This window comes from Mobula birostris, chromosome 21 (assembly GCF_030028105.1).
Source record: "Mobula birostris isolate sMobBir1 chromosome 21, sMobBir1.hap1, whole genome shotgun sequence".
Lineage (NCBI taxonomy): Eukaryota > Metazoa > Chordata > Chondrichthyes > Myliobatiformes > Myliobatidae > Mobula > Mobula birostris.
This window is the reverse complement of record NC_092390.1, coordinates 49,930,736-49,955,155: the sequence shown is the minus strand read 5'-3', so window position 1 is coordinate 49,955,155 and position 24,420 is coordinate 49,930,736. Positions and strand designations below refer to the sequence as shown.

General features: G+C 41.1%; 1 protein-coding gene across 10 annotated transcripts in view; it reads right to left on the bottom strand.

Moving 5' to 3' along the window:
- The window catches only part of LOC140185779 (C-terminal-binding protein 2-like), a 371,042-nt gene that overhangs the window by 131,230 nt on the left and 215,392 nt on the right, over window positions 1-24,420 (bottom strand). The window contains exon 1 of one of the 10 annotated variants that reach the window (XM_072239430.1): window positions 3,978-4,250. The exons of the other annotated variants lie outside the window; for them this stretch is intronic. Within the exon in view, the coding sequence (XP_072095531.1) occupies window positions 3,978-4,056 (79 nt within the window). The 5' untranslated portion in view covers window positions 4,057-4,250. Of the gene's footprint in view, window positions 1-3,977; window positions 4,251-24,420 lie in introns of those variants that run through there. 10 annotated transcript variants of the gene reach the window in all.

Here is a 24,420-nt window from a genome sequence, read left to right as displayed (position 1 = left end):
CACAATGAACTCCTATCCTATTCTGATGGTGTGCCTTCTGGTCCTTGACTCAGCCACTATAGGAAAAATCCTCTCTACATCTACTCTATCCAGACCTTTCATAATTCGACATGCTTCAAAGAGATGCCCCCCCACCCCCAATCCTTCTAAATTCCAGTACAGGCCCCAGAGCCATCAAATGCTCTTCATACATTAGCCTTTCCATTCCCAGAATCTTCCTTATCAACCTCCTCTGGACACTCTTCAATGCCAGCACATCGTTTCTTTGATAATGGGCCCAAAACTGCTCACAATACTTCAAGCACGGTCTCAGCAAAGCCTTATAAAGCCCCAGCATCACATCCATGCTGTTATATTTCAGTCCTCTCAAAATTAATGCATCATTGCATTTGCCTTCCTTGCCACTCCCGCATCCCTATAGGGAATCCTGCTCAGGAATCCCAAGTTCATTTGCACCAATGATTTCTGAATTTTCTCTGTGTTTAGAAAATAGTCTAAGCCTTTATTCCTTCTACCAAAGTGCATGACCATACACTTCGCGACACTATATTCCATCTGTCGCTTCTTTGCCCATTCTGCCAATCTGTCTAGGCCCTTCTGCAGACTCCCTGTTTCCTCAGAAATACTTGCCCCTGCACCTATCTTCATATCGTCTGCAAAATTGGCCAGAAAGCCATCAATTCCATCATCCAAATCATTCACACATGACAAGGAAAGAAGCAGTCCCAACACTGAACAGTGCGGAAAACCACTAGTCACTGGCAGCCAACCAGGAAAGGCCCCTTTGATTGCTACTCTTTGCTTCCTGCCAGTTCTATCCATGCTAGTATCTTTTCTGTAACACCATGGGCTCTTATCTTGTTAAGCAGCTTCATATGTGGCGCCTTGTCAAAGGCCTTCCGAAAATCCAAGTAAACAACATCAATTGACTCTCCTTTGTCTATTTTGCCTGTTATTTCCTCAAAGAATTCCAACAGATTTGTCAGGCAAGATTTTCCCTTAACAAAACCATGCTGACTTTGGCCTATTTTATCACGTGCTTCCAAGTACCCTGAAACCTCATCCTTAATAATGGATTCCAACGTAAGATAAGATTTAGAGAAATTGTTTGAAGCATAGGAACTTTACAGCTAAACTAGAATTCTAAGATCATGAAGGCAATTTCTATCTCATAAGAGTATGCATGTAAGAACTTATACTTTTTAAATTTATGAGTTGAACCAATTATATAAATTGTTCAGGTTTTTAAATAATTGTGACGGAACAGGCCAAATTTTACCAGTCTTTCTGACATTCTATACATCCACTAATGAGAACTTTGGCTCTGTGCAGCCATATGTTTTCCATTAGTTAGATTTTGCCTATAAGTTCTGACATATTCTAAAAGCACATTTAGCATCAATCTTGAAGAAATTATATTGAATAATAATAGCACAGAACATGTGTGGAAGTATCAGAAAACAGAACAGATTTGGAAAAGCAGCCTGGCATCTTATGTTTGCTCAGGAGGGTGATAACATGCATTCATATTAGGGACTAACTGCTACAAGTTGCTGCCACACCAACTGCTGTAAGATAACGTAAAGACAGAATTGCACTCTGCAGGTGGGGTCCAATAGGTGGTGCTTGAAATGACTTTATGTCTGTTCTTAGCCCAGCTGGCCTCCTCAGTATATGACAAAATATCAAGATAGCTTTGGTGTGCCTGTACAAAGATTGTCACACTTGTAAAGTTTGGCTGGCATTGACTTACTAACAAGGGGTCAAGCCAGTTTAATTGCACTGCAACATCCACCGCAGTGTTGCAATTACATTTTTGTTCAGTTAATGCTGGTTGACTGTATAAAGGAACAAATTCAAACAGATGGACGTTACTGACAGTTTCTCTCTCTCCAGCGACAACACGTGCTGTTGTAGTACTGATCCAACGTTTTAAATGACTGGCAAACCTATTCAAGGAATAAAGGCAAAGCCTTCTCACTCCAAATTAAGGCCAATAAATGTCAGGTTGTCATTTTGCATCACACTTACTAAATCATGCACGCATTTAACACCTGGATTGGTGAACCTACGTGAAGTTTCTTAAACTAGTCAGTTTAACTGAGTACTATCTTTGGTCCATTAATTGGATGCTTTGGTAAATGACTTATTGAAGTAAATTGATTGTCACACTATTTTAATTTTAGCTGACGAGCATGTAGATTATTTCACTGCCTTGTCAGTGGTCAGACGAGGTATAATCGATGTGGAAAACGGCTAAATAGAATTTACCGGAAAATGTCTGCTCTGGGGAAGACAGTCAAAGTTCAAAGTACATTTATTATTAATGTATGCATACATTATACAACCTTGAGATTTGTCTCCTTACAGGCAGCCACCAAACAAAGAAACCCAATAGAACCTGTTAAAAAAAAGACCGCGACACCCGATGTGCAGAGAAAACTAAACAAATCGTGTGAATGATTAAAGTAAGAAAATAGCATTCAGAACTGAAGTTTTATGAAAGTGCGTTCACATACATGAAGACAGGCATCACTGCAGACAGAGCAGGCTGCAGCCTCAGTTCAGCGCAGAGCAGAGCCCAGTAAACGTCACAGAGCAGCAAGCAGAACCAGCCCGTGCCTTGCCTGCGGTCCCCACACTCCAACCTTTGCAATCTGCCAGTCTTCCATTCAATCAGCAATTTGACCATTTTCATTCGACAGTGGCGCCGAAGCAGAGCTTGCTGCTATTTTTGACTCAAACAGGAAACAATTTTCAGGGAAAACCGAAGTTGAGAAAAGGCAGCAAACAGAAAAAAAAACAGAAGAACCAAAACATGCATCATCCGCCAAGATTGTAGATCAATTCCCACTGAATCTTTCAGTGCAATCCAACTGAAAGTCATTTCCACTGAGCATACTTGCAACAATTACTGGCTCACATGGCACCAATTGGGAAACCGAAAGCGGCATTTCCTGTTGTCGGCTTGTTTTGTGATCCTGACCTGATTTCCGTACACAAGGTAATTTCCCCAGGACACAGGAGAACTTGGATTAATGTTGCTCTGGGTCTCTCCCTGCTGGTCGCACCTGGGACAAATTGCTCTGAGTCTCATAAATCCAAATGGTGTGTTTTGTAACATCAAAACTAATTCAAAGGAAGGCACTGGAGTCCGAAATACAGGTGTAACTTCAAAGTTACTTTTTAGCGAGGTGCTCATGTATCACGTGGTAGCGTGATGATGTATGCAATTCACATAGTTATACATATAACCCATAATGAATTACTTAAACAAACAGGAATGCTTAACCAAGATTGTGCACAAGATTACTCAAATATTATTTAAATACACAACACCAATGCACAAGGACAGCAAACTACTCACCTCTATTCCTGGACCCTTCCCATTCAGCTTGATGCTCTACTGATAGCCTCAATATTCCCGATCCCCACACTGGTTCCCACCTTTTGTACTGTGATACTGAAATTTCCCATCCTTCCTGAACCTCACCTTGTTGCAATGCCGATTCCTCTAATACTTGGGGCAACCATTAATACCTTAAAACGAAATACCAAAGATCTTCTCCCCTGCCTGAGAGCTCTAACATAATGTTAGTTTTATATCAGTTTTAAAAATTCATTTGCCTATTCATCAAATTTTATGAAATGATTGCAGTCAGACAACCTTTTTCCTGCAAGTCACACCCATACCCAGTTCTTTATTCTTGACATACATTGTTAGTAGTTATTCCACTACCCACTGCACAAATCCAACTAGCCGGCACATGTAAAGGCTGGGCTGTTGCACCAATAACTCCTGCAGTGGAGGGGGGTCCACCAAAATGACCCACTGGCACCAAATGCTGTGCCCTTTTAAGGCATAAATCTTTACATTCCAACCACTTTGCAGGCTGAAAACTTTCCACACAGTTTTTTTCAGAATAAGTCAAAATAACTTCATATCCAGGAAGTGCTGGACACAGATTTTTACTTACAGGTTTCTGCGCAGCGAAATTCAACTCCAGCCACCCCTTCTGAGAAGGTACGGCAGAGACGGAAAGGGTAGGAATGCATTTATCAATATAACTTCTTAATACACAATCTTGAACAAGCCACATCTACCAGGCTGGAGTCCTTGCAAAGTCCAAATGGAAAGAAGGAAAAAATTGTTTAAGAAGCCTATGACATTGTTCTGGTTTTATTGTGAAGATCTTTAAGTCCCCTGTATTAATGACAATTTTAAGAGGCCAACACAAAGAGTGCAAACTTGCTAAGGTTGCATTTTGCAAACACCAGCTTGTGTTACTAAACGAGCAGTGTCCTGACACTGAGTTAGAAATATAATATTGCTCTAGCAAAAATTCAGCACACCTTCAGGTACAATCTGCTTAATCTCGACTCCACCCAAAAATTATCAGCTACGGCAGCATTCCAGTAAAGGAATTGCCAGCCAAGCAAACATTCACAACTTGAATCTTCACAACACTTCTGTTGCTAGATCTGACTAGTTGCTGTCCTAACAACACAGGATGCATTGTGTTCCAGGAAATATCTGATCATCACTCTCTGTAGATACACAGACTGTCGTTGCTCTCAATACTCTTATCTCAGTAAACAGTAGAGCTGCTTACAAAACACATCCCAATTTTCTACTAAAATGTTGATCACAACATGCCGGGAAACGCTACCATTTTTGTTCATTCATAAATAATTGGTGGAGAAGCAAGTCCAATCATGACAAAATATTATTTACTATGAACCGAGTAAGTAAAGTTTAAATCAGTATCTCAGGTGGTTAGTTAAGTGATTTCAACACTAGTACTAACTTTTATACAATGTGATGTTCAGAGAGTTCAAAGGACTGAACTAGCTTGAAACTGATTATGTATTTCAGGCGGTCTTAATCCAACTTTTTTTAATTGGGCAGTTTCCATCTAGCCAAAAATGCAGGCATCCCCTGCAAATTGTGCAGCATTAGAAGGCAAAATTAATTCAAAGACTGCTTTTGCCAAAAATAAAAACACGCTAAAAAGACATGCAGATTTGCAAGCTGTCAACTAATTATTCACATAGTCAATTTATTTGGCTGAAATAACTCAACCAATTCCCCAGATCTGTGTATGCACCGGATATCTTGTTTGCCTGACATGTCAGATTAAGTTGTCTCAATCCTGCATGTCAGATAAATGAGACAGCTCACAGGACGATACAACAGCAAAAAGTGACAAATGATAGCAGCCATGTAAAAAGGAGATTGCAAATTGCTGTTATTTGCAACCCATTCAGCACTCAGAGATAAAGTAGGAACTCCGAATTCTCAAGCAAATATGGGAACTTGCTTTTTCACTGTATTCTTTCTAATTACATTGTTCACTCTTCTCGCTTTTCCTTGGTCGCTGGTGAGTACTAATTGACCAGAGTGTTGATCAACACACAAAATACTGGAGTTACTCAGCAGGTCAGGAGGCAAATAAACAGCCGATGTTTCAGGCTGAGACTCTTCATCAGGGTCGCCTGTTTATCCCCCTCCACAGATGCTGCCTGACTTGCTGAATTCCTCTGGTATTTTGTGTGTGTTGCTCTGGATTTACAGCATCTGCAGAACCTCCTGTGCTTCTAAGTGCTGACCAGCCGCTTGACTAAAAGCAGCGTTGCTCTGTTTCCACTAAACATTCCCCTTCTTCGCGTGCCTTCAGGAGATATCCAAGTGCCTTCTAATCCAACTACGCTGAGGCCAGTTAAAGTGGTGTGGTGTTAAGTGTTCCTACTGATGCTTTTTCTTTTGCCTAGAGACGTGTTAACATGAGGAATACCAGACCATCAATCCATTCCATACTGATTCACAAATATACTCCAGGGAAGGAGATCTGCCATTTTTATCCAAGCCAGCTCACATATAATTGCAGTTTGCAGCATATGTGTGATTGTCAGTCTTCTCAGAGTACATTCATATTACAGGTCACCATACACTCAGTGTCCACTCCGTTCGGCACAGGAACAGACCCCAGTGTGGTCTTCTGCTGCTACAGCTCATCCACTTCAAGGTTCGACATGGTGTGCAGTCAGAGATGTTCTTCTGCACACCGCTGTTGCAGACATCCCACCCTGCAAAAACCCATTTCAGGGAGGTAGCACCATTAATTTGCAGGAGACTCCCGGAACTTCCGGGAGAGGTGGGATGTCTGCAATAGAGTAGCTCCTTAGCAGCTAGCCAGCTAGTTTAAATAACGTTAGCTATGATAATGAAAGATTGACACCTGTTAAACTCACCTCAACATGGCATTAACAGTCCTAACCCACCATGGACAATAGAAAAGTCACTGTAGCTAACAGTGCAGCGAGCAACACTGTCATTATTTTTGACCCCTATTAGGCAGGGGTACACTTTAGGGTAGTCTGGGGTGACGTACGTTTTATATTTTCTTTTTTTGGAACACTCTGCCATGGTGCGTGCTCGCTCTCTCTCAAAAAAATTGATTTCCAGGATATTGTATATAACTTGCGGGCATCAGGGAGCCGCTATTAATATGCCGGAGACTCCCGGAACTTCCGGGAGAGGTGGGATGCCTGCTGTGGTAATGCGTGGTCTTTTGAGTTATTGTCGCCTTCCGGTCAGTTTAAACCAGTCTGGCCATTTTCTTCTGACCTCTCTCATTAACAAGGCATTTTCACCCACAGAACTGCCGCTCACTGATTGTTTTTTGTTTTTCCTCTGTAAACTTTAGAGGCGCTTGTGCATGAAAATCCCAGGAGATCAGCAGTTTCTGAGATATTCAAACCACCCCATCTGGTAGCAAAAATCATTCCATGATCAAAGTTACTTAGATCACATTTCTTCATTCTGATGTTTGGTCTGAACAACAACTGAACTTCTTGACTATGTTTGCATATTTTTATGCATTGAGTTGCTGCCAACAAGCAGGTGTGTGGGTGTACCTAATATAGTGGCCTCTGAGCGTGGTTTCCCTTAGAAAAAAAATGTACTCAGCTCTAACTGGAGCCATCTAAGTGCCCACTTTGCATCTTCTGTATACTGAGCAACACACACAAAATGCTGGAGGAACTCAGCAAGCGAGGCAGCATCTATAAAAATGAATAAACAGTCGATGTTTTGCTTCTTCCCATCTTCCCATCAATCCTGACCAGATTTACAGTCTTTGCTGAAAGACCTCCCCATAACATAATGCTAACTCCACCATACTTTATAGTAGGGATGGTGTTATCTGGCTGATGTGCGGTATAAGATTCACGCTACACATACTGCTAAAAAAAAGCATATCCTTGCCTGTAAAGTGTCACTTAGAAGATACTGTAAAGATGTGGAAGAAGGTCTTGTGGTCAGATGAGACTAAAGTGGAACTTCTTGGCCTCAACACTAAGACCTTTCATTCTGTACACGGAACTTATCGCCAGCTCTGCTGCCCCTATCTCAACTCACAAATCTTGACTGACAATAATCAGTGAAATTCTAATGGATGATTTACTCAAGTGATGGAGCTATGAAATGCAATGGCTTCTCTACTAGTGGTTTCTTTCTAAAACATGCTGACCGTGGTGTCATGTGCATCATGTCCACTCACAGCATCTTCTGATGGATATGATAAGCAGGTGTCCAGGAAGATACACTCAATTAAGTAACAATTCAGTACCATTTTGGTACTAAAGTTAAGGATCCAAACAAATCGAGGATTTTCCAGATGCACATTTATTTGTCCAAAGATTAATCACTAACACTATTCAAACTGCAGCAAATAATCATAATTATTTGAACCTGACAATTTATAAAGGATCTACATTGGTCTACCTGTCCAAGTCCGAAAGGCTTTGAAAGAACCATTGATAAAGCTAGACAATAATGTTTTTCCAAAGTGAAACAGATTTGCCTACAAAACAGACAGCTTGTTTTGAATTATAGAAACAAGCCTTTCGTGGTTGAGAGAGCAATCTTAGGTTCCTTAAGTAGTGTGAACATAAAGGAAAAATATGTTGCTTGTGAGGATAAATAAACCACCTCTCGCGGCTAGTACAGCCAGTAGTTGTTTTGGATAAGCCTTTATTAACTTTGCACAATGCAATGGAACAAGATTTGCCCATTCCTCCTTGCAAAATTGCTCAAGTTGTGCCAGTTCTGTTGGGGAGCAATCTTGAGGTCTTGCCAGAGATGCTCAATCAGGTTAAGTCAGGACTCTGACTGGGTCACTCAAGGACATTAATTTCCTGAATTTGAAGCTACTCCATGGTTGATCTGGCAATGTGCTTTGGATTATTATCCTGCTGAAAGGCCGACTTCCTCCCCAGTTTAAGCTTTCTGGCAGAGGATAGCGCAGGTTTTTATCCAGGATCTCTCTCTGTATTTAGCAACATTCATCTACCCATCAATCCTGACCAGATTTCTAGTCCCTGTTGCTGAAAAGTATCCCTCTAGCATAATACTAACTCCACCATACTTTACAGTAGAGATGCTGTTATCAGGCTGATGCACAGTAGTAGATTTATGCCACACTTAGCGTTGAGGCCAAAAAGTTCCACTTTAGTGTCATCTGACCACAAGACTTGCTTCCACATCTTTACAGTATCTTCTAATTGACACTTTGCAAAGTCTTTATGGGCAAGGATATGTTTTTTTAGCCGTATGTATAGCATAAATCTAATACTGCACATCAGCCAGGTAACACCATCCTTACTGCAAACGCCTACAAACTGGACTCATTTTCACCCATTGTTTTATCAACAAATTGCACATAAAAGTCATTTTACGGAGACTTGAAGACAATAGCTACCATTTACCATGGAAGTCCAGCCCATTATACAACTAGACTGAACACTTCTGGACATAATTTACCTCACTACAGATGACAATTTCTGGCATCATTCGTGTACGTAATGACATATGTAACACGCTGTAAGATTTTACTGCTAATGTAATGGCTTCTCTGTAATGTTCCACTGCTGAGGTAATGCTTTCCCTGTAGCAGCAATGTTTGGGTTATGACTAGAGATAACAGGGCATGCTAGCCAATGAGCAGGATGTTGTTCTTTCTTGTGTGTCTGGGAGCTAGGATTTTGCGGGTGTTTTGCTGGGGAGAGATGAGGATAGAAGACGCGAACAGGGAGAGTTAGTAGACCGCCAGATGGAGTGGATTTGAAGCGAGGGTCCGAAAGTCAGTGATGAGCGGAGGAGGTCGATGGTGGACGATCGGCTTATCAGTGAGTTCCAACATTGCACAATAGACTGTTTCATGAGAATGGGCTCTTTTTCTTTTTTGTTTCTTTACTAACCATATAGTCAAATTAAGAATTATAACGCTCAATCATTTAATCGCATATTGTGTACTGTTTGTTATTTTGTGGTACTAATTTGTAACAGGGGACACACCGCGCAGCATCCACTCAAACGAGATTGCTTAAGTTTGGCCGGGCCGGGGGCTATCATCTCCTGTGTATTAAGCCGCTAGACGAAGCGGGAGTTACACATAATTAACGTGTTGCAGAACCAATCCCCACTACACCCACAGAATCTGGAGCAGTAAGGTGCAACCTATCATATTTGTTTCCAACAGTCAGTGAAACAAGAAGCAAAGCCCACAGCAGACTGGCAAGGAAATGCGAGTGAAAGGTTCCACACAGACACTTCAACGTGCTTGAGTTTTTAATGTACTCCATTTTGACACATCGTTGCTGCGTTGTGTAGTGTTAATTACAGCTGCGTACAGTACATAGTCTGTTGAGTGATAAGCCTGTGCCTTGCTATGGCCTGATGCCATTCAAAGCAATGGACCCTATCTGTGCTGATAATCATGGGAATACAGAGGGAGGGGAGAGGGGTGTGGCTGCATACTCTGGAGGCAGGTGGCCTCTCACCATGCACACTTCACTCACCACTGCAGCAGCCTTGCTGTATTATAGCTGCCCAGGACAGTGCATTTTAAGGCTGAGATCTGCTTCCCACAAATCCTGGTGGCACAAAGGCAGGGGCTGACATGGCTGAAAGCAGCCGTCAATGGGGGCCCAACTGGCTGCATTGTAATCAATGATGAGTGATCTGATCCGTTCTCCCCCACCACCCACCAGCTCAGGAAGATGTGGAAATGCTCCTGAACTGAGTGGGTGAGCCTGCGGAGGTTTCAGATACACAGACACCTGACCTGCCACATATTCTCTGCTTTCACTTGCAATGCACAGACAGGGAACACACTGACCTGCAAAAAGCACCTCACAAGGGGGTTCTCTTCCAAATCACCAGCTAAGGGCAAATATAATTCAGGCCTTTGTCACCCTCGGCCTCTCTTTTTGACTCCATCAGTCTCTCCTTTTCCTGAGTCAAACAGTTTCCTGTCTCCTACCATCTACCACTAAACGGCACCAAGCTAAAAGCCAGAGAGAATCTGCATAAGCTGGAAACCCAAGCAGCACACACAAAATGCTGGAGGAACTCAGCAGGCCAAGGTCAGCATCTAAGAAACGAGTGCAGTTGATGTTTCGGTCCTGCCAAAGGATTCCTAGATGCTGCCTGGCCTGAGTTCCTTCAGCGTTTTGTGTGTGCTGCTCAAACTAAAAGCTGCCCAGGTCAAACGTCAACTGTTCTTGCATGATGATTTTACTTTGAGATTTCTGCTCAGCCCTCATCTTTGGAACTTGGTGCGCTATGGACCTTTCTGGCATTTCGGATCTGAAAGGCAGTCACAGAAACTTCAGTCCCCGGCATTAGCTCTAATCTTCCTTTCCTGCATACATACCAGCTGGGGGACTGCTGTTCGCTAAAAGATGATTACAAAGTCCTCATCCAGAGGTGCAGGCCTTGAATCCAAAACTCTGAATTACTCCCAGCTAATTGAAATATCAAGTTCAAAGTATATTTATTAACAAAATACATTTAACATCAAAGCATGTCTGCAGTATACAACCTGAAATTTGTCTTTCCCACAGAATCATGAAACAAAGAAAAACCATGGGACCAACCCATTAAATGAAAAACTTCAAACATCATAACCCCCTTCCCCCCCATGTGCAAAACAATTGTGCAAAAGGCAACCAAAAAATGTAAAATACAGAATATAAAACACAAAAGGCATATTTCACTACAGGCCAGTGTGCAGTTTCACCTCAGACAATGAGGTCATATTTGGAACATCTAACACTGTATTCATGAAAAAATGAAATCAGCTGGAGAACAGCTAAATTTATTCCAATTCTACTTGCTGAATGCCACACTGCATTATTTCCTTTAAAATATATTTTATATTAACATATTAAACAGCACATTATTTAAGGGGGCCTTCTGTATTAAATTTGAAATAGCATTTTATCAGAACTCGGAAGTTTATTTTGGGTGTTTTGTTGTTTGCTGAAAACTGGCAAGAGCTAGATTGGTGAAGGGGAGTGGCAATGAATTGAAACTGTTCCTTTGTTGTGTATTCCCCGGATTGTGTTATCAATAATCTCTTCATTTTTGAATGTTTAAGTGAATTATTGCTCAATGAAAAAGGAGCTATTTAGCATTTTTCTACTCATACAAAGCAATACTGAGAATTTTGAAAGCACTGGACCCGTCAATCTCTAACAATTTTTCTGACATCAAAAAGTTTAGATATTAATAGGCATTGAGCTTTAATTCCTCTCAGTCTTCATGTTAGTCTTCTGACACCTTTAGTCTACTAAATACATAGAAGATATACTATCCTTCCTGAACCAGAGTAGATAACTTCACTCACCCCAACCCTGAACTGATTTCCATCGTTTACAGACTCACTTTCAAGAATTCTACGACCTATGTTTTCAATATCATTTATTACTTACTTACTTATTATTTTGTTTCTCTTTTTGCATTTGCACAACTTGTTGTCTTTTGAACATTTTTTTGTCCTTCTTTGTGTGTAATTTTCATTGATTCTGTGGTGTTTCTTGTTATTTCTAGTGAATGCCTACAAAAAATGAATCTCAGGGTAGAATATGGTGACATATATTTTACTTTGATAATAAATTTACTTTGAACTTTTGAACTTTGATACTGCACACAACATTAAATTCAAGGGATTTAGTTATCATTGCATCTGTAGTTCAGAAGGCACTCCTTAAAGATTACGGAATACAGACATTGTGTGAATTATATCTTTATAGCTTTGAGCAACTTTCAGTTACCACAACCAAGACTCTGGGAAAGTTGTGGCTATCCTTTCGGTTGAAAAACTAGCAAAGCAAGTGGCATCCTGTGGAAGTACAACTATTTCCTGTAAGTAACTTGGAGAACAGCAGTTGATAGTTGCCAAATAAAATACAAGGGTCACTCCCCTCCCAGGTTAATGAGGAACATAAAATTTCAGTAACAATGGAAAACTAAACAATTAACATAAATAAGAAATAATTAACTACTAGCCCTTGATGACCAACAGAAATTTTCCAAGGATTAACTATAAATACCTGAACGTATCAGTTACCTGAGATTAATAGCAAAAACTTGTCTACAAATAGAGTACAGACATTATTTGAATTATACCTTCACAACTTCGAGCAACTTTCAGTTACCATAATCAAAGACTCTAGAAAAGTTGCTAGTAAATTGTATATCAGATTTGAGACTGGAGACAAAAGAAACTCAGTAAGGATCAGGAAGAGGAGTTAGAGTAGAAAAGAATAAAGCAATGAATGAAGAGATAAATATGAGAGTGAAGGGGCAATAAAGCACAAAGAAACTTACAAAGGCCTGAAACTAAGTGGGGAAAACATCTGTGTGGAAGCATTTCACATCACCTGAAGAAGTTTCCCCACTTTTAACACCAACATTGATTTAAGCTAGCCCTTCACCTCGGAATGAAACTAAAAGTGCCTTGTGTAAAGCATTATTCAATCACACGCTGACATTCAAACTGTGTAATTTCAATATCATAGAAAGTTTTAAAAAGCAAAGAAACAAAAGCATTACCTATGAAAGCAGTGAATTTCCTTTGCTATTTGTCAAAATACACTGCTCAGATTTCTAAACTTTCATTCTTCTTTTGAAATTTTATTGAGGTACAGCTTGCTATGTTTACAGGAAACTGGGGAGCTACATAATGAAACAATAGTTTGTGTAACAAGGCAGATTGAAGAAAAGATTGGATTTCCTGTGAATGATGGAAAAATGAAGGAGGCCTGGAAAACTGCAAACAGCAGCAATCTTGCTGCAACAAACGTACCTTCCATTGTGCAGTATGTGCTGGCAGTTCAGAACCAATCTTGTTTCCACCTATCCAAACTCTGCTAAGGTTGGGCTACAGTCTTTTGCTCCAATTTCAGAACTATTTTTCAATGTGAGGACAGATCAATTTTCATCTCAGAGGGTCTATTTGGTCATATAAACTTTGTGGATTCTGATCCCTGTGATTTGATGGCAAAATTACCAAACAAATATTTTGCAAAATCGAAGAAATATTTGCAAAGAACAAGCAGGCTTTTGTTAAGAGAGGGATAACATCTGTGACTGTGCCAACAATGTATTTTCACCCATCCCCCTCCTACTTCAAGACAGAACTATATACAGAAGGCAGTACTGTATTGTCAACACGGAGCAGAGTGAGTTAGCTTGTTGGTAATGGTAAGGATAGAGTGCCGCAGGAGCAGTGTGAGACAGGTGGCAGAGGAGTGCCAGGGGAGGGGAATGGTGTGAGTTCAGACGCACCCATCCTTAAGTCACCAGGCAAGGCCATTTGATTCCAAACCTTTGGCTTATTGCTCATTACCCAATATCTCTCTGGTGCTTCCCGCTCCCTCCTCTCTCCCTTCCCCTTTATGCAACCACAATTCCTATCTCCCTGCCCCCTTACCATTCTCAGTCCACAACAGAGACCCATATCAGAATCAGGTCTATCATCACTCATATATGTTATGAAATTTGTTTATTTTTGTTGCATTAGTACAGTGCAATATATAAAATTATTACAGTACTGTGCAAACGTATTAGGCAACCTAGCTATAGATATGTGCCTATATATAAACTTCTGTTACTCAAGCACATAGCTGACAATTTCCTAAATAAAACTCCAAACTCAATATAGTTGCATCCGTATTTTTGATTCCTACAGTTCCAATTTTTGATTTTTCTCTCTTCATGTTAATGTATAAACAATCACCAAACAGCGGGGAAATTACTCCTTGCATTCACTTACAAGCCTGGTGCATTTATTTGAAAGACATTCTTCTGAATGCTATTAAAATAATCATTAACCTGTTTGATTTTAAATGTGTTTGCTCCCCTGTTAAATCGCAGAAGAACATCATATGGAAACATTAAGCGATAATAACATTCATAAGCAAATATTGCAAACAGTAACTTCTCAATGGATATTAAACAGAATGAATTCTTAGTATCTGCCATTTCAAAATTTCACCACACTATGATGTATGAAACCCTTATTAAGGATGCAGTGCAGCATGTGTAAACAGGTACATTTTGATGATGACAATTAGAAAGGCAGAATATAAACTGTGATCTGGGAAAAGCCAGCCTGCAGCCAACAGCATGCATCAGGCTTAAGCACAGAGCAACATGCAATCTTTGAGAAAAATGTAAAATCTATAATAGTGCGACAAGACAATTTAAAGGATTTTCTTTTAAAAGTTGTGTCAAGAAGCATTCATACATTTCCAATTTCTGCCGTTTGATGATGCTCATGTATACTTTTCAGGGTATTTACAAAGACAGGTGTGTAAAAAGGGCCCAAAGGATTATTGGGGACCCGAGTCACCCCAACCACAAACTGTTTCAGCTGCTACCATCCGGGAAACGGTACCACAGCATAAAAGCCAGGACCAACAGACTCCGGGACAGCTTCTTCCACCAGGCCATCAGACTGCTTAACTCATGCTGACGCAACTGCATTTCTATGTTATATTGACTACCCTGTTGTACATAATATTTATTATAAATTTCTCTAAATTTCATTTTGCACATAGACGTAATGTAAAGATTTTTACTCCTAATATATATGAGGATGTGAGAAATAATGTCAATTCAATTCACTGTCAAACAGATTTTTCTTATTGAAAAAAATGCACTCAAAATGCTTGGAAGCTATTTATTCAACAGTGGGGAAGTCCAATTCACGGTCATGTAGCAGTTAGCAGCAAACCGGGTTCAATTCCCACTGCTGCCTGGAAGGAGTTTGTACATTCTCCCCAGTGGCTGCAGGGGTTTCCTCCGGGTGCTCAGGTTTCTTCCCACAGACCAGAGACGTACCGGCTGGTAGATTAAATGGTCATCGTAAATTGTCCTGTGATAAGGCTTGCATTAAATTGGTGGACTGCTGGACGGCACGGCTCAAAGGGCTGAAGTGTCCTGTTCCATGTTGTATCTCAGTAACAAAAAAGTATTACTCAGAAGTGACAGTGAGAACATCCAAGTTCAGAATATTTCATTTTTTTTCCCCATTGAATATTCTATTTAGCAAAACTTTAAAAAATGCAGCTATGCAAACATAATGGACACGAATGCTTTGAAGGAATATTTTAAGTATCTTGGAGACAGTAACTCAAAGTTAAAATCCCTTTCTCTGTGGGTTTGACTTCCGATTATTCCAACTGGACCAGATCAACAACAGAACAGGCATGCCAAAGATCCAATTAATACTTCACCCAAGGTATTCAGCAAAATGAGCACTGTTCTTGTTTTAGTAGAGAGTTGTCAAGGTGACAGGAATTAACTTCTTCAGTAATTTAGCACTGCTTGCCATCATATTTTAACTTCAATATTTCAGTGCAAAGATCAGTGGAGGACCTTCTGAATCAGTGAGGCCCACCCAGTGAAGCTAAGGTGTCCTTATACTCTCAACGTGAAGTTACTCACTGTATGTATTCAATTAATACATTATCTACTCCCAATGATACTCATACTGAATACACAGGCTCCCAATATTTAATGCATTAAATTTACATTCATCTTCATCTTCCACAGCCTGAATGGTCTCTTTTGACTGATTCATCCCTAACAACATCAAACTTTGATCCTTAATGCACATACCCCTTTTCCCTTCCCGTAGCCATTAGTGGCACTGTCTTCAAATCCAGACTCTGCAACTACTTTACAAAACCTTTCCTGTTCTTCTGTTTTTCCAGCACCTTACAAAACTTCGCAAAGCCCTTCTCAGTCCTCAGACTTTCCACATCACTTTAAATCCTCCTTCAAGCTCATCCAACTGATGTGCACTGTTTTGGTCATTTAAAAAAAAAGGTTGAGTCACATGTTGTGGCAAGTCTTGTCCCAGTGAAATCAGTTCCAGATCAATCTGGAATCCAAGTAGCTGCTTTACATTTCTCCTTTTCAAAAGAAATATCGATTTCACATACAATATAACTAGCCGGCTGATGGTGTACTGCCATCCGCGTGGACTTCGAGGCAAGTGGTCCCGGGTTCAAATCAGCTGCCATCCAGTTGAGCTAGCAACTCTGCCTCGTAAAAATTAAGACAAACGCTAAATAAATGATAAGGTTGCTGCCCGATACGCCACAAGGCATGGAGAGCAACAACAATAAAATACCTTATAAAAACAACAAATAAAATACCTTATAATAATCTTTAAATATAGACTCCTGAATCAATAGGCTACTAATGAAATCTGTTTGATTACTCATTCCGAATTCTAATTTGGTTGCCCCCTTTTCATCTCTTCAACGTGATTGAGGCTGCTTAGGCCAATACAAAAGTTTAAATTTCCCTTTGCTTAATCTCTATATTTATATAAACTACCATTTCGCAGCATCCAGTTAGAGACCTGTAAACTCAACACAGTCTTTCACGTTTTTTCTATTTCTAAGGTGCACCAATGCAGGGGGTGGCAGGGTGGGGATATGTCTTTATCAAAGGAGGTACAAGGCGCTCCTTCCTTCTGCTAGGCTGCAGGTCACCCGTGAGCAAGGTGAGGCACCTGTTTAGCCCCCCCCCCCCCCAGGATCACGTGAAGCGATGGGAGCAGGTGGCGGATGGTCGTACGAGCAGTCGGTGCATATCACAAGTCCTGGTTATGTGACCACTGATGCTAGACAGACAGTCTATGAAGAGCATCGATAATGGCTGGGGTAACCCATCTTGGAAAGACGCTGCCCAGAAGAAGGCAATGGCAAACCACTTCTGCAGAAAAATTTGCCAAGAACAATCGCGGTCAAGACCACGATCACCTACATCATACAAAATGGCACATAATGAATGAATGAACCAACGCAGTCTCCACTGCACATAAAACTTGCCCTGGCCCTCCTGTTACCTGGAATGGGCTCTTGGGTATAAGTTTCTGTTGGGAAACCAACTTCCAGTGTTGTACTGGGGCACAACTCAGTGGGGCCCTTTCCAAGTCAACCTGACAGGTCCGATACCTTATGGGTCCTTTCAGAGCCAGGTAACTAGACTCCCTGTTCCCTTAAGCTTACCAGCTGTCAGAACTGTCGTAGTGAATGCCAAGGATATTCACCAACATTACCAACCACTCAAAAAGTATTAAAATTATTATCAAGAGTTACATTTGAAAGTTCTGAATGATTAAATAAAGTAATTCTTTTGAAACACTGGGCAACAATTAAATATGTTTAAATAGACTTAATTAAATAATAAATGTGAAATTATCCTGCATGTATATCTCTGATAATAGCCTTTTCTTTTGTTGGAAATGAATAGGTCTGTTGGACCCAGTGCAGATTTATCAGCATAATTGCAGTGACATCTACAGATGTTTGCCCTCCTCCAATGAACTGCACAAGAAATCCAACAGTGAAGCACAAATATACTGCAATTAGCAGCCAGCCAAGTAGCAGTCAAGCATTGCTCTTCCAAGTGGAACTTCCTGCTTCCATAGGAAGGGCTGGGCGACTATCTATTATCTTCACTGAAGTGATTTCCTTTTGAATGTAAAAGGCCACTCCACCCCCACCATTTCCCCTATATAACTGGCGTACTTCTTTTCCATTACCGGTCATTTCTATTTGGAAAAACTCCTGCCTCAAGATGATACCCCTGTCCACGTTGGATGGGATTCTTCTTTCGAAGTTTTCAAACCTACCTCTAAATCTAATTTGGGAAAACAAATCTCAGGGTTGTATACTGCATACACACTTTGATAATAAATGTACTTTGAAACTTGAGCTCTAGTTATTCCTTTCATTATCCATTACTTCAGTCCTATGATGATCCATCACCTCAATCAGATGCGATGTTGGTCTTTAGTAAACTGCCCAGATATTCCTGCCCCTGCTTTATGAGCAAGAGCACTCCAATTCACTATCTACCTTGATGAATCAGAACAAGATACAGAGGTGATTGTTCACACTCGTCCAACTGGCTACCAACTCCATTGCTGCATTCCAGAAACTCAAACTGCTTTTCCATAGCTTTTAGGTATTTAATTCATAAATTAAATTTATTTATATACTTCTTTTAGATTCGGCTAATTGTTTATCTAATAGCAACGTATAAAGTGTAATTCAAAGAAAAAATCTAAAAGCCAGCACTAACCACCTATCTACCAGCCACTTTTAATATTCACTAAAATTATAAACTAATATATATCTGTATAAGTGAAATTCTGCAGATGCTGGACGTCCAAAGCAACACAGACAAAATGCAGGACAGCAAGTCAGGCAGCATCTGTGGAAATGAATAAGCAGTCAGCATTCCAGGCCAGACCCTTCTTCAGGACTGAGAAGGAAGAGGGAAGATACCGGAATAAAAAGGAGATATAAGAGGAAGGAGGATAGCTGGAAGGTGATGTGTGAAGCCAGGTGAAAAGGAAAGGTAAAGGGCTGGAGAAGAAAGAATCTGATAGGAGGGAGAGCGGACCATGGGAGAAAGGGAAAGAGGAGGGGACCCAGGGGAAGGTGATAGGCTAGTGAGAAGAGGTAAGGGGCCAGAATGGTGAATAGAAAGGTGGGGGGAAATTTTTTTTACGAGAAGGAAAAATCAATATTTATGCCATCAGGCTGGAGGCTCCCCAGACAAAATATAATATGTGTTGTTCCTCCACCCCGAGTGTGGCCCCATCGTGGTACAATTTCTTACACTGGGCTGAACTGGACATAATTTCAGAATATTCCCCCTTGTGTTTGGCTAATTCTGCTTTTCTTTCTCTGCTCTTTCTCACACTGTTAATGACAGCCCAGCTGTATCGTTTACCCTCAGGTTTGCTTCTCTCTCAAGTCTAATGCGACTGATTTTCTTTCTCCAAGCCAGTAAGCACATTTCCAATATTTTGGGTACAAGCTCAGTTACTGTCGAGGCAACAGTACCTCGACTCGTGAGAAGACAAGAACTCTTCCCTAGTGTGCTACCCAGTGCATGAGTACGTTGGTGTGAGAGTGCTGGTTCTGCAGTTATCACATTTCACAGCTGAATAGCCCAATGACATTCATTGTCCAGGCTTGTGCACCAAGAATGGCCACTTATCTGAGATAATGAAGGGTTGTTGGCATCAGTGGAAGTGTATCCCAGCAAGTGCATTTGGGAGGATGAAAAGAAATCATAAACACACAACAGATTCAGAACACTCACAACTAAATATTCAAACATAAACCCAATTAATCATGCAATCTCTTTTGCAAAGAAAACATTTTTATTATCAGCACTGTATATAGTTACTGCAACTCTCTGCCACTTCTCTTCCATTATACTGTTACACAGAACTCTTCAGACAGTCTGTCCTGGCTAAATCATTCTACAAGCCCTGAAACGCGAGGTCAGGATCTGTTTTTTTGGTTATGTAACAAGTAATTGAAATGTGGTGCACAGTAAATAACATTAATTAGGGCCACAAATGTGAACGGATTACCGGGCACCCAATGTGAGCTCGCACACTTCCACATTTCTTTCAAATGTAGTCCACAATCCAATGTGTGACAGTAATATCTCTAATTAGCACTCCTTTATACAATGTGCAAAAGGCTGCAGACACTCTTCGAAAACAGTTTAAAAACCTGAAAGAGAACATTTCTGGAAAATAAACAAAATATCAGAAGGATAAATGTTAGCGTGTGAATGCCTTAACAAACAGCAGAGCTGGGATAATCTCAGCTGTAGCATCTGCCAATAGAAATTAATGCTTCGAGGAAGCATTATACAGTAGACACACACAAAATGCTGGAGAAACTCAGCAGGTCAGGCAGCATCTATGGAAATGAACCAACGGTTGATGCTTCGGGCCGAGAGCCTTCTTCAGCACCGAAAAGGAAGGGGGAAGACGCCAGAAGAAAAACTGGGGGAGGGAAAAGAGGCTAGCTGGGTGAAGCCAAGCGGGTGGGAAAGGTCAAGGGCTGCAGAAGAAGGAATCCGATAGGCGAGGAGAGTGGACCACAGCAGAAAGGGGAGGAGGAAGGGACCCAGAGGGAAGTGAGAAGAGGTAAAAGGTCAGAGTGGGGAACAGAGGAAGGGGGGTGCAGAATTAGTTTACGGAAGGAGAAATCAATATTCACGCCACCCCAAGGCTGATACAGTATACAGTGCTGAGTGGAGAATATTTGGCAATTTAGTGAAAGGTATATTTGAACACATTGACAAACTGTTTCACATAGTTTCCCACTTAACTGGAAAACGTAACGGCTCATTAAAGATAAATGCAAATATTCCCATCTACTCCTCATAAACTTCAAACTACATGAATAGCAACAAAATAAATGAAAGTGGCGAAACAAATCGGTCAGGCCCCCTAATAAAAACACTGGTCAAAGTATTCCATAGAAATGTGTTAAGCATTCTTACCACAGTGTAGGCTTAGCAAAAGTTCAAGCCCATAATGTCAATATGACCCAAGTCATTATTCCTGAGTGGTTCAATTTAGCATTGGCTGCATAAAGCAGATTCAACACAATAGCAGCTCCTGTTTTATTAGTAATAATACTTCCACTCATAAATACAAACGAGCATCACGTGTCTCTGTGACAGAGATTCCAATTGCATGGTCAGCGTGCTCACCAAATGACTTCACCTGTAGTGCTTTAATATAAATAAGTTATTGGAGTAAAGTGATAGTCTATAAATTATATATACCGCTGATCAACGGGATGTGAGAAGTACAATCTCAAACTGTAGCTTCCAATGAGGAAGTAGAGGGATAGTATGTGACATATGACATGTGGCATGTGACACGCAACACAGAGCATCATAGGAAGTCATTCCTGCCTGTGGCCATCAAACTTTACAACTCCTCCCTTGGAGGGTCAGACAGCCTGAGCCAATAGGCTGGTCCTGGACTTATTTCCTAGCATAATTTAACTATTTATGGTTCTATTACTATTTATTATTTATGGTGCAATTGTAACGAAAACCAATTTCCCCCGGGATCAATAAAGTATGGCTATGGCTATGACTATGACTATGACTATACTGTCTATCCCTGACCCCTTCCCACTCTCAGTCCACAATTGAGGCCCATATCAGAATCAGGTTTATCATCACTCACATAGGTCATGATTTTTTTTTGCGACAGCAGTACAGTGCAATACATAAAATTACTGCAGTACTGTCTTAGGCGCCCTAGCAAATAAATGTGCCTAAGACTTTTGCACAAGTACTGTATTATGTAGGCCATACATTGTACTTCATCACAATAACCTGTAACTTCTGAATCTCATTATTACATTTTCACAACATACATTTAGGAATGTCACAGCTATTAGATCTGTTATCTCATAATCCCAGCACAATCCCGACCTCTGGTCCTATCCGTGTAGAGGGAACACAGTCTCCTTGTAACTGACTGTGTATATCCTCTGCATTCTTGCCAAAACTGATTGGGTTGGTAGGCTAATTGGCTATTGTAACTTTCTCATTGTAGAATGCCTCTAGCACTGTATATACTGTAGTTGAGTGCTAAAGTTTGGGTGGAAATTGTTAGGAATGCAGAGACAATTCAATGGGTTAGTTTAGGAAGGGTGCCACAGTAGCGTAGTGGTTAACACAATGCTTTTACAGCTCGTGGCGTCGGAATTCGGAGTTCAGTTCTGACGTCACTGGTAAGGAGTCTGCATATCCTTCTTGTGGATGTGAGTTCATGCACATGCGGGCTCTGCCAAGTCTCCATCCAGCTGATAGGAGTCACCTGGCACTCATTTCTAAATCAAAACTTGCAGCCTATTTTGGTGAAGCTGCAGACCTAATTTAGCCATGAACTCATGGGGAAATATGGAGGTGGTAAGACCTTGAATAACTTCAAGCAAGAAGGGGAAGTGGAAACAGAGCGGCAGTTTACATGAAGAAAGGGTTAAAGATGCATTTCATTGGCAGCAGAGGGATTGATGACAGCAGTATCAAAAGGTGAGCAGTATCAGTGGAGAGGATACATTGATAAAATCATCGCAGAGGACAGACATGCAGGTTAGGGGGTCAATAGGCCTGCAGCCTATTAAAACCCAGCTCTCATCCACAGTCCCTGTTCACTCATACAAACCAGCCAGGCTCAACAAGTTGCTCCTGGCCTTCAGTTACCTTGTTGCCTCATTGTGTTTAGTATCTATTCTCTCTTGCTTTGTTGCCTCTTGCAGCTTGATATTTTGCAGTTTATTATTAAAGTTATCGCTCACCACTAAATTGTTTCTGCTGCTCTGTTTTTTGGGCCAAGCCTCCTCTACATTTCCTGCCAGTTAGGAACTGCAGGGTCTCTAAAACTTCTTCCACCAAATATAACCAGACAATCGACTGGCTGATACACCGACAGTCACAGTCATGGAATAAGTGTTCAGGTCTTGCCATATCAACACAATAATTATCCTGCAGATCCTTCCACTAGTCCAAAAACTATTCTCTAAAGGAAGAATGCCAAAGCAGAAAGATTATTATCGACATCCACAAAATTAAGAGTCAATTCTTAATTCAGCTGACTGATGTGACGCCAAACCAAGTTATCAGACGATTGATGCTAATGAGAGAGATAAGAGAGACAATGGAGAACCATTCAAAATATTAATGAGAGAGGAGAGAGAGATTAACAGAAAAGAAACACAATTCAGCTATTGACAGACCGGTTACTTTGAACCTGAACTGTTTGAAGTTTGATGGACAAGTGATACCCCAGCAGGGGGATAAAAAGGAGCAGGTTCGCTAGGCACGCGACACACTACGAGATCACGAGATAATGAGACCCTGGAAGAGCGGTGTGCCCCCACAAGTTGGTGGGAGTTTGGAGGTCCGGTTCGCAGGAACCGACCATAGGCTCACAGGGCGTAAAGGTACGATCGGTGGGAACCTGGTGTGTGTGCTCGCCCTTGTCTGGGTGCCAGGGTCACCACGGAAGAACGATCGTATCCGGAATGGAGGGGTCACAGTCGGTGACCACAGCGGGATAGAAGACATAAAAGGGACCGCCTGAAACCAACTGTGAAGACATCAAAGGTCTGCCTGAATCAAATTGCATCCCCCTCCCTCTCTCGCTCCAACGGCACAACAGTGATTACTGTGAACTGTACTAAGCTGAACTGAACTTTGCGTCACTTAAGACTGATCATTTTACCCCTAGACTGCAGTAGAGCTTGGTTGACCCCTATTACCCTAGTTCTGTGTACATATGTGTATTATCATTGCTAACCTGTTGCATTTATATCCTTACGATTTAGAGTACTGTGTTACTTATTTCTTTAATAAAACTTCATTAGTTCCTAGTAATCCAGACTCCAATGAGTGGTCCATTTCTGCAGGTTTGGCAACCCAGTTACGGGGTACGTAACACTGGCCATTGGCTATTTGCTACCCTTGGTCTGGCTGAGTTTGCCTTGGGCTTCCTCGCAAGTTCAGCAAGATAAAAGACCAGCTACAGAGCCCTGAAGTACAAAGGTGGGGAGAGGACAAATTTTGGATCTGGCCCCTCAGCTTTAAACCAGAGAGGGCTGGCTATGAGGGGCAACCCCTTCAGTTCAACTATGTTACTGATTCTGTGGGAGAAGGTAAATGACTCTCAAATGGCTCTCTAATTCTGCTCCTATACCTTATGGTCTTATAGAAAGATAATAGATCAGTCATGATGGGGTTGCTGGAGGAACTCAGCAGGTCAGGAAATGAATAAACAGTCGACATTTCAGGCCGAGACTCTTCTTCAGGACTGAAAAGGGGAAAGACACCAGAATAAAAAGGTGAGTGAAGGGGAATGATGTCTTATTTTTTTTAAACGCTTGAATGAGATTATGGCTGATCTACCTGTGACCTCCACATTCTTATCCATCCCTGATAACATTTCATGCCCTTGCTCATCAAAATTCTATTTCTGTTTATAAATATTCAAATATTCTTCAGTTTCCGCTACTCTCAGAGGAAGAGTGCTCCACAGACCCACTGCCTTGTCAAAGAGCAATCTCTTATTGGTGTTAATGGGGTAATTAACAGTCAGTTCTGGGCCTACACACAAACACCAGCCATTTACATTAAGTTCTTAATTCCTTCCTTTGCAGTCTGTGGAGATTCAGCATCTAAAACATTGCAAATTTCTAAAGATGCGTAGTGGA